General features: G+C 43.3%; 3 protein-coding genes across 3 annotated transcripts in view; all 3 read left to right on the forward strand.

Moving 5' to 3' along the window:
* LOC146716552 (protein NLRC3-like) overlaps positions 1 to 13,752 on the forward strand; it is a 247,013-nt gene that overhangs the window by 229,633 nt on the left and 3,628 nt on the right. The window lies entirely within an intron of this gene.
* LOC146716557 (protein NLRC3-like) overlaps positions 1 to 13,752 on the forward strand; it is a 224,524-nt gene that overhangs the window by 124,274 nt on the left and 86,498 nt on the right. The gene's annotated exons all lie outside the window — the stretch shown is intronic.
* On the forward strand, positions 1,318 to 7,880 carry LOC146716560 (protein NLRC3-like). Its single transcript, XM_085452538.1, has 4 exons — positions 1,318 to 1,394; positions 1,511 to 3,350; positions 4,861 to 5,037; positions 7,685 to 7,880. Exons 2-4 carry the CDS (start codon positions 1,711 to 1,713, stop codon positions 7,878 to 7,880), a joined length of 2,013 nt encoding a protein of 670 aa, XP_085308664.1. The 5' UTR covers positions 1,318 to 1,394; positions 1,511 to 1,710.

A 13,752-nucleotide genomic window follows, 5' to 3' on the forward strand; every position in this document is an offset into this window, starting at 1 on the left:
GGGACCCGATCCTTGGGGTGGACCAGTTTTTGGCGCAGCGTGTTTTGGGGTTTAAAAGCCACAGAGACCCGGTGTTTAGAAAAAATGCGTCTCAACTGCTCCGATACTCCAGACACATACGGGATCACTACAGGTTTTGTCTTAGTCAGCGGTTGTCCTTCTCTCCTGGATCGGCTGGAGCTTTCTTTAGGTGCCTTTGCAGCTTTGACAAAAGTCCAGCTGGGACGCTACATCCAGATGAACAGAATCAACTTTTGGAGATTTACTTTCCTGGATGATTGAGAATGGATCAAGACGTTCCTCCTAAAGTGTTATTCATGCTGCTAGGATGGGCTGTGGCAAAGAGAACAGAGAAAATCCAAATCAGAGTTTTTCTCTGAATTAAAAGCAAGGAAACAACAATATATTCTACATGGTGAAACTGATGGTTTCTGGTGTTTGGGTCTGTTTTTCTGTATTTATGCAGATAAAGTGTAAACTCAGATGAATTATACCATCAAATGTTAAAGGAAAATATCAGGATGAGTGTCTGTGAGCTGAGAAGGACGTGAAGCGAGCAGTTTATCCCAGAGCTGAAGCTGCTCTGTGTGCAGAGATGAGCTCAGATTCCTGCTGTGATTGATCAACAGTCACAGAAATGTAGACTTGTAGTTATTACTGCAGTATGGTCACAGCAGATACTGATAAACATGTATTATGAGGATGGATGATCAAGTTTCTCACTCTCTCCTTTAAATCTCAGTTTTTTTCTTCTTCACAGTTTATCTGTTAATTTATTAATGAATAACACTGAAAGAGTTTCTGTTATATTTCCCCTTGAACATCAGCTTATTAGGGCGGCATTAGGAAATAGCCCCCCTCCAAAGAATGAATAAATGAATGATGATAATAATAAAATGATTAAAAAGCAGAGCTCAGAGTGGTAGAATGGTCAAACATGGATCCACGGGTGGTTCAACTGCATTTGGTGACGTGACCAAAGCAAATCTTTCAAATAATCCCACCATCAACGGGATGTTGTCTCCTTTACTACGGTTACTTTACTTGGTCACCGTGTGAATTTCTTTGAAATGAACCAAATTCTTTTATTTGTTGGTTGTTGCATATTTAACCTCTACAGTCAGGAAAGGAGGAGATGAGGCCTCAACAATGTTGGGTTGTAGCTGTGCTTCAGGTTAGAGTGAGTGTCCATGGAATAAATGTAAGTCAGTGAACTGGAAACATGACTGTGTTCAAACTTTGTTTTCCTTTTTATAATGAGTCTAATCAAAGGTGGACAGAAGTATCTCCACTGTGACTTTTCTGTGTCACCATCAGAGCTTCTGCACAGTGTGGAGAAAGATCCAGGACCACAGCTGGACTGCAGACAGCCAGTCAGAGCAGCTGTGTACAAAGTAAGACTGAACATCTGTCTGCTGATGGACTCATTTCTGAAAACTGGACTTCTTGTGTTGTTCAGACATTGAAGAGTTTTCTTTCTCTTTAGTCTCGTTGTTTTTCTTTCTTTCAGCAGATGTTGGTCTGCAGGAGGTTTTAGATGAACATAAGATCAGTCTGAGGAGGAGATGTGAACGTGTGACTGAAGGAAGTGATGAAACAGGAAGTAGAACCCTCCTCAACAGGATCTACACTGAGCTCTACATCACAGAGGGACAGAGTGAAGAGGTTCATACCCAACATGAGGTGAGGCAGCTGGAGACAGCTTCCAAGATGGACGCCCTCCATGACGCTCCAATCAGGTGCCAGGACATCTTTAAAGCCTTACCTGACCAACAGAGACCCGTCAGAGTGGTTCTGACCAACGGCGTGGCTGGTGTTGGAAAAACCTTCTCAGTGCAGAAGTTCACTCTGGACTGGGCAGAGGGCTTGGAGAACCAACATGTCAGTGTGGTGGTTCTGCTTTCATTCAGGGAGCTGAACCTGATCAGAGATGAGCAGTACAGTCTTCTGGAGCTGCTCCATGTTTTCCATCCAACATTACAGAAGGTCACAGCAGAGAAGCTGGCTGTCTCTCAGTTTTTGTTCATCTTTGACGGCCTGGATGAAAGCAGACTTTCATTGGATTTCACCAACAGGAAGCTGCTGTCTGATGTCACACAGAAGTCATCAGTCAGCCAGCTGCTGACAAACCTCATCCAGGGGAATCTGCTTCCCTCGGCTCTCGTCTGGATAACTTCCCGACCCGCAGCAGCCAATCAGATCCCTCCTACATGTGTTGACAGGCTAACAGAAGTACGAGGCTTCACTGACGCCCAGAAGGAGGAGTACTTCAGGAGGAGATTCAGTGATGAAGAGCTGTCCAGCAGAATCATCTCCCACATGAAGACATCCAGGAGCCTCCACATCATGTGTAGTATCCCAGTCTTCTGCTGGATCACTGCTACAGTTCTGGAGCACATGTTGACTACAGAGCAGAGAGGAGAGCTGCCCAAGACCCTGACTGACATGTACTCACACTTCCTGCTGGTTCAGACAAAGAGGAAGAAGAACAAGTACCATGAGGGACATGAGACGAGTCCACAGGAGCTGACGGAGGCTGACAGGGAAGTTCTTCTGAAGCTGGGGAGGCTGGCGTTTGAACATCTGGAGAAAGGAAACATCATGTTCTACCAAGAAGACCTGGAGCAGTGTGGTCTGGATGTGACAGAGGCCTCGGTGTACTCAGGAGTTTGTACAGAGATCTTCAAAAGAGAGTGTGTGATCTTCCAGAAACCAGTCTACTGCTTTGTTCATCTGAGCATTCAGGAGTTTCTGGCTGCTGTCTACATGTTCCACTGTCACACCAACAGGAAGACAGAGGTGATAGAAGGTTTTCTAGGGAATTTCCGAGAAGAATACAAAAACAGATCTTTTTTTAAGAACAAGTTCAAGTCTTATAGCTTCACATCACTGGGTGTCTTTTTGACTAAAGTCATGGAGAAATCCCTCCAGAGTAAAAATGGCCACCTGGACCTGTTTGTTCGCTTCCTTCATGGCCTCTGTCTGGAGTCCAACCAGAGACTCTTAGTAGGTCTGCTGGGTCAGACAGAGATCAGTCCAGGAACCATCCAGAGAGTCATCAACAACCTGAAGGAGATGAACAGTGATGAAATCTCTCCTGACAGAAGCATCAACATCTTCCACTGTCTGATGGAGATGAACCACCTCTCATTATTTCAGGAGATCCAAGAGTTCCTGAAGTCAGAGAACAGATCAGAGAAGTTACTCTCTGAGATCCAGTGCTCAGCTCTGGCCTTCATGCTGCAGATGTCAGAGGAGGTTCTGGATGAGTTGGACCTGCAGAAGTACAACACATATGAGCGGGGACGACAGAGACTGATTCCAGCTGTGAGGAACTGCAGAAAGGCTGGGTGAGTCCAGATGTGATCATTAACATCATTGATCAGTGTAGGTTAGTAGTTTAATGTTGAAAATAAAATCAGATTGTAAGCAGAAAGTGTTTGTGTCCGTACGCTGCAACCTTCCACACCATTCCTTTATTGTACAGACTCAGCAGCAGCTCCATGGATCCCAAATCCAAGAGTGGAGAACAGATTTGAAGTGTGTCACATCCATGCAGTCACAGCTGTTTCCACCATGTTTCCACTGATATTAATCCTGTTCAATGACACGTTTCATGTCAGTGAATATGTTCTTTAGGACGTCCACTGACATGTTTAAGTGTCCTGCTGGAAATCACTCAAATCATCCATGAAATCCATGAAAAATCCTTTTAGTGTTTCTAACTTCACCCTGTGTCCTCTCTCTCTCTCCATCCTCCTCACTGCTTCTTTCACTGATAATCACACAAACATCGTATTCAGCTACAAAATAACACAATAATATCATCTGATGATCATTATTATAAGAGCAGGATCCATATTTGATATCAGAGTAACACACTGCTTGGTTATGTGCAGTCATCATCAGTGACTGTGGGTCAAACAGAAGCTCTCTGATTGGTTGCTGACCTTGGTCACCTGTCCACTCTCACCTGTTTGTGTTTGCTCTCTCTTTGCTGTCTCCATCCTCTCTCTCCTTTCTCTCCCTCTCTGTCTTTGTACGTCACTCAGGTCCAATGGAAACAGTGACATTTACAAACCAATCAAAGACAAACTGATCCATGTCAGGTTATAACAATATTCAAAGTGAATACAGGCTGCTGCTGGACACAGACAGGTAACATCATTTTGACTTGCTGTCACCTGGATCTGGACTCATAAACACTGAAGCCCTGAACAGGAATACAAATCATTTTCTGCCAACTAGCGACACAGCAGCAGATAATGGCTCAGAAAGCTAAAATGAGCCAATCATTTCTGTGTTTAGTTCCCCTGAAATCAGATCTGATATCAGCAGCTCTGAGTTCATTCATCATTATTGTCCAGTGATGAGATTTCTGCTCCGTTTGGTAACAGTCAGCAGGTTTTTCCTGCGTGTGGACGTGAACAGTCGTACCTGACAGCAGGTAGCAAACAGAGATCATCTTTCCAGCTGGAACTCTTCACTGAGCTGAACTCATTCAAAATGTTCTGGAGTCAAAACAGGAAACAGTCCAAATGTGTGTCTTCACTCTGACTCTGGATCAGATCTCAGTGACAGACTGTGGACATTATGGAAGCCTAAATGTGACACCATCTTCCTCCTTCATCTGCAGATTAAAGCCAAACAAAGATTCTCATTAAAAGTCTGCAGGTCTGAGAGAGACTCAATCGTTGTGTCATGTCAAACACAGTAAGAGGAGCTGAAGCACAGATGTGAAGAGCAGATTCATCAGATTATGACCTCACTCTGTTTTGTCTTCATATACATTCAGTCTGTGTTTATAATGCAGATTTTCTGCTTTTATAATAACACATTTTATATTTTCTATCATCACAGACTGACTTGGTGTCGACTCTCAGAGTCTCACTGTGAAGTTGTGGCCTCAGCTCTGAAGTCCAACCCCTCCCATCTGACACAGCTGGACATGAGTGGAAATAAAGACCTCCAGGATTCAGGTGTGAAGCTTCTGTGTGCTGGACTGGAGAGTCCAAACTGTCGACTGGAGACTCTGAGGTGAGTTCACTGACTGCGGCTGTTGTTGTTTTTCTATATTTCAGGTCTTTGGTGTTTGAAACGTTCTTTAGTTCCTAAATGTTCAGGATGTGTCTGAAGACAAATGTGAAGAAGTTTGAGTGCTTTCAGAAATGTTGTCTTTCCAAACGACTGAACAACAGTTTTTCCTTTTGGCTCCAAACAGAAGTGACAGACTTGAGCAGGGTTCATTTAAAGGCTGACAGAAGTGGAGTGGTGACGGGGAGATGTTTGACAGGACAGTGTTTCAGCCTCCACAGGTTCATGTTGTGCTCCATCAGTCAGTGAAGATGAAGTCAGTGCTGATGAGGCTGTAGAGTGTGTGAGGGATGTGAATGAGGATGATGAAGATCTGATGATAGCAGATAAAAACAGGCTGCAGAGACTTTGAGCCATACAGGGCACACAGTGTGTGTACAGAACAGCTGAAATCATTATGGAGGCCTCACTGGAATATGGAAGCATCACAGTACAGCTTCAGTGAAGCATTAAAGTCTCTGATATGAGATGAGAAATGAAGCAGCCAGAGCTTTTTCATGAGTGGAAACCCACTGTGACTGTGAGCTGCTGCTACAGCCTCCAGATTAGCCAGCAGCTCATCCTGCTCAACATTTTCTCACCAACTTTAATGGAAGTGTGATGTTTTCAGCTGGAGTGATGGTCAGGGTGGCCTCCCTCTCCTCTTCTTCTCCTCTTCCTCTTTCATTTGTAAAGCCACTTCTGCTGCTTTCATTCATTTGGAAGTCCTGTAGCTGAGTTTGGGAGAGACTAACAGCCTCGGCAGCAGAGGGGAGAAAGGCTGTAACACCACCACTTTACTCTGTTCTACCTGTCACATCATTTTATCAGGAAACAAATATGCTCATGTTTTTACTATGTTTGTCTTGAAGATGTAAGAAGATCACATGGTGCTTTTTTATTATTGTGTTGGTTTGTTTGCTGTCTCTTGGATGGAGCCCAGCTGTGCGTGGCCCCTGGACCTGTGGTCAGAGTGTGTGCTGGATAATCCGGCCCAGGATGAGGCCAAACTGACATGGGATGAAATGTCAGTCACATAATTGAGCTTAGTGTAGTTTCATTTCTGCACAATTTAAAAACAACCAAAACTTTGTTCTGTCTTTTCTATGTTATACTGTAGACTTTGATACTGTGTCCAAAAGGAGCAGCTTTTACTTTGAAGGGGAGGCGTCTCTGTTTCCTCTTCAGGTTGGATGATGGAAGCAAATTAGTAGCTGTGTCCCAAAACGTCGGCTGCATCCTCCAGAGGCTGCATTTGAAGGCCGATTACGTCACAGCCAGGCGATGAAGGCTGTCCGTATTTGTCGACTCCTTCAAATGTGCCCGACAAATGCATCCTTCATTTCCCCGAATTTGAAGGATTCGTCGGGTGTGTCCTTCGTGGCCCACCATATCCCAGAATTCATAGCGCGGCCCAGCCAAATTTTAGCTGCCAACAATGGCGGCAGCTACTAAGTTTTCAAATTACTCTTATTAATCTTTCTGGGTCACAAAATAAACTTTTAACATATTTTCAGGCGAGAAAGTAGCTGTGTAAACTTCAAATATCTGCTTGGTTTATCAAGACATCGCATATTTGCAAAAGTGTGCCGACGTTTTCGGAGACGTCTGTTACCCACCCGCTCGCTAGCAAGCCGGGGGGTTCAATGGTCACTCCAGCCGGCGAGAGCAGCGGACGCCCGGCTTCATCGTTTTCAGACCCCGCTCTTTCGCTACTCAGGTGAAACACGATATATAAGTCACTCGGAGAACTTAAAAATGTAATTGTTTGCCTTTTTTCTGTGTTTTATTTGTTCCGGAGTAAATCGGTGTGGCTGAGATCAAAGTTCCTCCGGGATTTTCACACAGCTGAATAAACGTCAAACAGGAAACTGATTAAACAGAAGTGTGAGACGGTCGAGAGTTTACGCCAGTGTCCTGTTATATTTTAGATAGCAAGGAGCAGACGGCCGAGTTTATTAAACTCCACAAAGACAGCGGTGACGCAAATCTGAAGGCTAGACCGTCCCATTTCACAGCCTCGCACTTCCAGCCTTTTCGGTCTTTGAAGGACCCGGCCCACGTAGACCGCGAATACCGGGTCCTCCGAAGGATGCAGCCGACGTTTTGGGACACAGCTAGTGTGTGATGTTCTTTCAGTGTTGCACTTTGTAGACGCTCCCTGAGCACTGGTCTCACAGCCAGCTGCACATAGAGACCAGTGTTGTTAGTCCAGGTCAGAAGATGACTTGTTGGAATGAAAATGAGCTTGTAGTTTGTCTGCTTTAATAATGTGACTGGAAAAAGGTGTTGGACTTCAAATATGTCCATTTCTGTCACACTTCACCTTTAAAAGTGAAGCCTTGTGGTTCCTGGAAGGAAAAACACGACTTTTTCAAGTCTTTGTCCTGTTTTTATGATAAATGTACGACTTTAATGTGAAATATTCAGAGTTTTTTCTCTTGTTGTGTTTGTTTGAAGCTGCTTCCTGTTGGCTTCAGCTGTTTGGAGTTTCCATTTTCTAAACTTCTACATTCTGAACCTTCTTCAGCTCTGAACAGATGATGAAACACTGAATGATTTCAAGCTCACACTTTGTCTAATAAACTTACATCTTTCATTCTTTATACAGATTGAGGGGCTGTGGTTTGTCAGAGATCAGCTGTGATTATCTGGCACCAGCACTGAAGTCCAACCCCTCCCATCTGAGACAGCTGGACCTGAGCTTCAACAACAAGCTACAGGATTCAGGAGTGAAGCATCTGTGTGGTTTCCTGGAGAGTCCAGGATGTGGACTTGAAACTCTGAGGTCAGTCAGCATGTTTTAGTTGTGCTGAGATGAATATGATGTGAAAGTTGTGCTGACACTAAACTGCAGACATCAGGCTGATATTATACTGATCCACACTGAGGATCTTCATGGTAAAGTCTGTTTTCTTCTTCTCTGGTTTAGTCCATTGACTGCAGCAGAACAATGTTCACATTTCAAACAGTGAGACTCAACGTATGGCCCGCGGCCCACACGCGGCCTGCCCACCTTTCCTGATTCAGAGAGAGGGGACCCTGATTAACTGTGTAGTGTTCTTCCTCACAGTTCTAAGTATCAGACACAACAATGAATAATCCACAGCTGACTGTCTTTAGCAGGTCAAAGGTCACGGCACACAGCAGACAGTGGGAAATATTATAACTCTGATCATTTATCAGCACATATCCATATGTATAAAAACAAAGCTGACACTGTGAGACTTGATCAGAGGTGTGATCATCACAGCAGAGGCCTTTGTGTCAAAGTCACTGAGGATCAAACAGAAACACATGAAGCAGATTTTCCTGTTCTGGCTTTTTATAGCAGATAACCTTCAAAATATTCTGCAGTCCATCAAAAACTGAAGCAAACCATGAATCAACATGTGAACATGAGCTGATGCTGCTGAAGTGAAGCAAAGTTACAGAGGTTTGATTACAGACACAGCTGAGAGTTTGTAATCTGTCATCATTTTAAAAGGTTTACATTTCTTCAGTATATCCACATTTGCAGCTGGTACCTCAACCTCCACTTGTCCAACACAACTGCTGTCCACTGCCTCCATGACATTGTGATTTTGCTGTTGGTCTTCTGTCAGATCTTCATCAATCACTTCTGCACGGGGCACACCTTCAGACTCTGCAGCTGCATAACGAAAGCCTGTAAGATAAAATTAGACATAAGGTAAATGTACACCAATATTCCAATGACAGGTGTGTGATTCATCTGGAAGTTATGTGCCGATTAGTGTACAGTGATAGCAATTTAGTATGTTTTTAGAGGGGGGGGGGGGGGTGTTTACCTCCGATGGGTGCTCTTTTTCGCTTCCGTTGCGTACGCCTTGAGTGCCGGTCCGAGTCTGATACAGGTATGTCGTCATGCCCCATGTGCAGTGTTGGTGCCCAGTCTGGATTTGTTACATCCATTTCATATGCTGGTTTGCCTGCAATAATGCCAAATCATAAGCTACTCAGTCGACATGATGTGGTTCTGCAGCATCACACATTAGCATGTTTTATCTCATTATCTATGACCTCAGCACATTGAAAATCACACTAAAAGCCTTTCAAGAGTGATATGAATTAATTTAGAACTCACCGGAAAGAAAATGCCGTGAGCAAACCAACAAAAAGCTGGGGATTGCAGAGAACTCGATATCCGCTCGTCTCACCGCTGCAATCCAAGCCTGACGTCTTTGTTTAGTAATATCGGATACATGGGATCCCTCACGTTGCCTCCAGGATGGAAAACGATGAAAAGAGAGCCCGTTATCCAGCTTCTTGCCTTCACGATCGTGTGATCTAACGTTGCAACCGACAACACAACACGTACGATCCATAGCTGAAATGGTATCCTTTGGCTGGCCTACTGTCATGGCGGAAGGGGGCATGGCCCATCTCCCGTGACATCACGCTCCAAAGCCCTATAGGTGGGAAAATGTACCATGTCGACCAATCAAAAATGATATGGAAACATGACATTTGGTTGTTTAGCAAAAGGGGGAAGTTTTAGGAGTGACCGGCAAGAGAGAGCGAGTGAGCGAAAGAGAGAGAGAGTTTTGATACGTGAGAGATTTGTGACGTTTACCGTGTTTGGTCTCAAGTTAGTTTGTTGTCTTGTGTATTTAGTGTGTAGCTGTTGTTTTGTTTTGTGTGTCAGTTCTACTAGTGATCGTCACAGTTGCTGCCTTAAAGCCAACAAAGGCAGATTGCAGTGTAAACGCTGAGTGACACACCTGCTGTCAGACCTGCAGGTTTATCCCTGTGCTGTTCTCATATGTGTTAGAGTGACACAAACTATTGTTTGACACCTGATTGTTCTGTAAATAGTTTGAAATGATTATATGAAAAACGTCTGAGCCTTGGCTGCATTTTTTGGTAAATAGTACCATATAACTTTGTTGTTTGCAAAACGTGTGCGTATTTTTAAAAATGTACAATCTCTATTTGCATTTCAAGTTATGAAGATGATTCGTTAAACATGTGTGTGGTTTTTACAGTCAAAATATCACTTTCTACGTGTATTTTAAATTTTGTCTGAATTTAGATAAATTGTGCTGATACAGTTGGTCAAAATGAGAAAATAACAGATAAACTGTTTTTAAAGGTAAAATATAGAGGCCACATCAAAAGTAGTCAAGAAGGGTTAAAGGCTAAAAGCAAAGTTGTCACTGTTGGGTCTGTGTTTCCACAAGCCCCACTAATTCTAGAGACTTATTCATCATGAAGAAAACAAGACAGTCGATCGATCGATTATTTGTGCAAGGGAGGCCTCGTCTGTGTCCACCACGAAAATGACCACAGATCTGACCTCCTGCTACCTTTTATTGGGAGACAGTTCACACAAAACACGTCAGAACAAAGCCACGCCCCCTTTGTTCTAAGACAAAGCATTTTATGTATATGTGTGAACTTCTGTAAGAGTGTGTGTGTGTGTGTGTGTGTGTGTGTGTGTGTGTGTGTCAGACCTCCTGCTGACCAAAGGGTCGTAAACCCAGGAAGTTTACATCAAAAGAAACAGATCTTCCAGATAGGATGTATCTACAATAAAACCTCCCCCAGCACAGAGAGGTTGGAGAGGTGGCCAGGATCAAAGGAATGGCTTTGATCCTACTGCTTGAACTAAGACTGTACAAATTTAAGAAACACAATGGCAACATTCAACAATTAGACTTAACAGTCACCAAGTACTGTTTATATTTGTGTGTATTGCTGCAGCTTTTTTGAGTATTAATTTGGTGCCTTTGTGTGAAATAATGGTATTGTGAGTGATCCATATAGTCACAAAGAATAGCCACTTGTTTCTGTGCTACCAAAGTTCCCCGGCTTTCATTCAAAATGTGTTTATCGTCAGCACCTGCACATTAAACTACTTAAACATTATAAATGTCTTCAAGCTCACACTGAGGCCTGTGGGGTACTATCAGCCACTGAGACAGTACACACATTTATATGTGTTTGTATATGAATATTTCATACTTTAAGACTGCCTGTTTATTTAAGGGAGATGAACAAAATACATTGGAATTGTACAAAATAATATCATGGATGATAAATTAAATAGATTTTAAGTAGATGCTTGTGCATTCTTAAAGTCTTATATGTTGAACTGAACTATGTGATCTGTTCAAAGCCTTAATCTTAATTTGAAGTGAAATGTGCATTTTGAGTTTATACACTATGTATATAAGGCGACCGTTTCCTTTTGCAGTATTTTTGTGTGGTGTACTTTTCTATGTCTTAACAAAAGGGGAACAAAGGTGTTTAAGTTCACCTAGGATGATGTGTTTTAATTTTCACATGGTCTTGCTTGAATTTGACCCTGACAAAGGCGTATGAACTCTGTCAGCTGTTTGGAGTTTCCATTTTCTAAACTTCTACATTCTGAACCTTCTTCAGCTCTGAACAGATGATGAAACACTGAATGATTTCAAGCTCACACTTTGTCTAATAAACTTACATCTTTCATTCTTTATACAGATTGTGGGGCTGTGGTTTGTCAGAGATCAGCTGTGATTATCTGGCAGCAGCACTGAAGTCCAACCCCTCCCATCTGAGAGAGCTGGACCTGAGTAATGACTACTGGTCTTCAACTAAAGAAAACAAGCTGCAGGATTCAGGAGTGAAGCATCTGTGTGGTTTCCTGGAGAGTCCAGGATGTGGACTTGAAACTCTGAGGTCAGTCAGCATGTTTTAGTTGTGCTGAGATGAATATGATGTGAAAGTTGTGCTGACACTAAACTGCAGACATCAGGCTGATATTATACTGATCCACACTGAGGATCTTCATGGTAAAGTCTGTTTTCTTCTTCTCTGGTTTAGTCCATTGACTGCAGCAGAACAATGTTCACATTTCAAACCTTCAAAGAAGAAGAAAAATCCTCCACTGGATAATTCACTGTGAAACTCTCCAACTCTTCATTCCACCTTAAAGTCTGTCTGACACTGAAATCCAAAGCAAAATGTGCGTTTGCTTTACAGACAGCAGTCCAACACAAACATACACACATCATCCAAAACACAGTCCAACATCCAAATCTCCTCCACTGCCAGCATGAATGATGGGAAAGAGAAGGAGGAACACTCTGACATTCAGGGTTAGAATGAGTTTCATGAAGCAGACTGTGAAGATCAAAGCTGCATTAGAAAGCTTACATGAATGAATGAGTGGACAGAAGTGGACAGAGATCATCTGAAGCACTTCAAAGGCTGTAAATCAGCACATTTCTCTTTATTCTTTATCAACTCTGTTAGTTTCTCTCAGTTTTCTGTGGAATGAAGCTAACAGCAGGCTAATAAGATGCTGACCAATAGGTTTCTATTAAAGGTTGTAATTTGTATATGAAAAAGTGCTTTGGCTCAGCAGGGATCAGCTTACAGGTAGAATACAGCTGCTGGATGGGATTAGCATGTCATAGCTATCTACCAAACTGCTAACTGGGGGATTTCAGGCCATCTATGGATCATTTTTGCTAACTGTTTATTCAGCTTAGGCTCACAGGGCTGCAGCCTGTGCCCTAGCTGTCATAGGGCAAGAGGCGTGGTCCACCTGCACAGGTGAGCAGTCCATCACAGGGCCAACAGAGAGAGACAGAGAAGCACTCTCTCACATCCACACCTACAGCCAATTTAGAAGCACCAATGAACCTAAGCAGCATTTCATTGGACTGTGGGAGAACATCCAACCTCCACAGAAAGGCCAACAAGCTTCAACCTACAACCTTCTTGCTTTAAGGCACTAGTGCGAACCACTTTTCCCCATTTCAGCCCAAATCCTGCATCTTCCTGTTTCTGACTCCAGGCCAGCTCCACTAACACTTTCTCATCAGACACTGCCACCTAGTGGAGGAAGTCTTAGTTCCATTTGAAGCTTTACAGTTAGTTCCTTTACAAAGAGGTGGAGGTGGTGGGGCCACAGCACCATCATCACTGAGTGCCATAGGACACTTAACCTTTGTTTCCATATGCTGGGAACTTCCTGTTGTTCCAAGGAGGACTGGAAAATGTGTGAAAATCTCCCAGTCAGTTCCTCACAGCACACTTCAATCATTTCCCTCCCACAGCATCAGGACCAGGGCTTTTCTCTCTTTGGTCCCACTAAGAGATTTCCACACAAACACCTCATCAGTGGGACTCTCAGAGCTACCAGCCCTTTGCTACAATCACAAAGCTCTTCATTGAAATCAATGATATCAAAGCTGGAATCAAATGAGTCCAAGTCTTCTGCTGATTCAGCATCACATTCATCTTTGCTCCTTGTCCTGCATCCCCACCATGGACTTCATTCCTTTCCAAGCCAGCCTTGAGTGTCCTTTATTCAGCTCATCCTCTGCTTTACTTTTACACCTGATTTTAGCTGCTTTATCTCTCTTTCAACAAGTTTCTGTGCCTCAATCTTTTTCTTCTCTTCCTCATAACAAGACAGCTTCTTCTGCCTGAGAACATGTTGGAGTGATTTACTAATCCAGGGCTGCTTATTGGGGAAAATACTTCCTGTTTCCAAAGTAATCCCCATTTTTCCCAGAAAGAAATGTAAGTAGAAATCGATGATCTACGTGAGAACATGAGCCTTTAAAAAGTCCCAGTGGGTGCAGTCAAAGCAGTCCCTCAGTCCCAGTATAGAGTCTTTGGTCCAGACTGGAACAACTGTGTGCCCAGTTTGAGCTCTCTTCA

The sequence above is a fragment of the Copadichromis virginalis genome, linkage group LG3 (genome assembly GCF_057382275.1).
Source record: "Copadichromis virginalis isolate Kocher_CV1m ecotype Utaka linkage group LG3, C_Virginalis_male_GT1.1, whole genome shotgun sequence".
In the NCBI taxonomy this organism is placed as follows: domain Eukaryota; kingdom Metazoa; phylum Chordata; class Actinopteri; order Cichliformes; family Cichlidae; genus Copadichromis; species Copadichromis virginalis.

What these genes read in the sequence shown, in the direction of transcription:
- LOC146716560 (XM_085452538.1), top strand. Translation starts at nt 1,711, where the DNA reads ATGGACGCCCTCCATGACGCTCCAATCAGGTGCCAGGACATCTTTAAA. An exon ending in AGGAACTGCAGAAAGGCTGG is followed by an intron (nt 3,351 to 4,860) that starts GTGAGTCCAGAT and finishes CTATCATCACAG; the next exon opens with ACTGACTTGGTGTCGACTCT. An exon ending in TGTCGACTGGAGACTCTGAG is followed by an intron (nt 5,038 to 7,684) that starts GTGAGTTCACTG and finishes TTCTTTATACAG; the next exon opens with ATTGAGGGGCTGTGGTTTGT.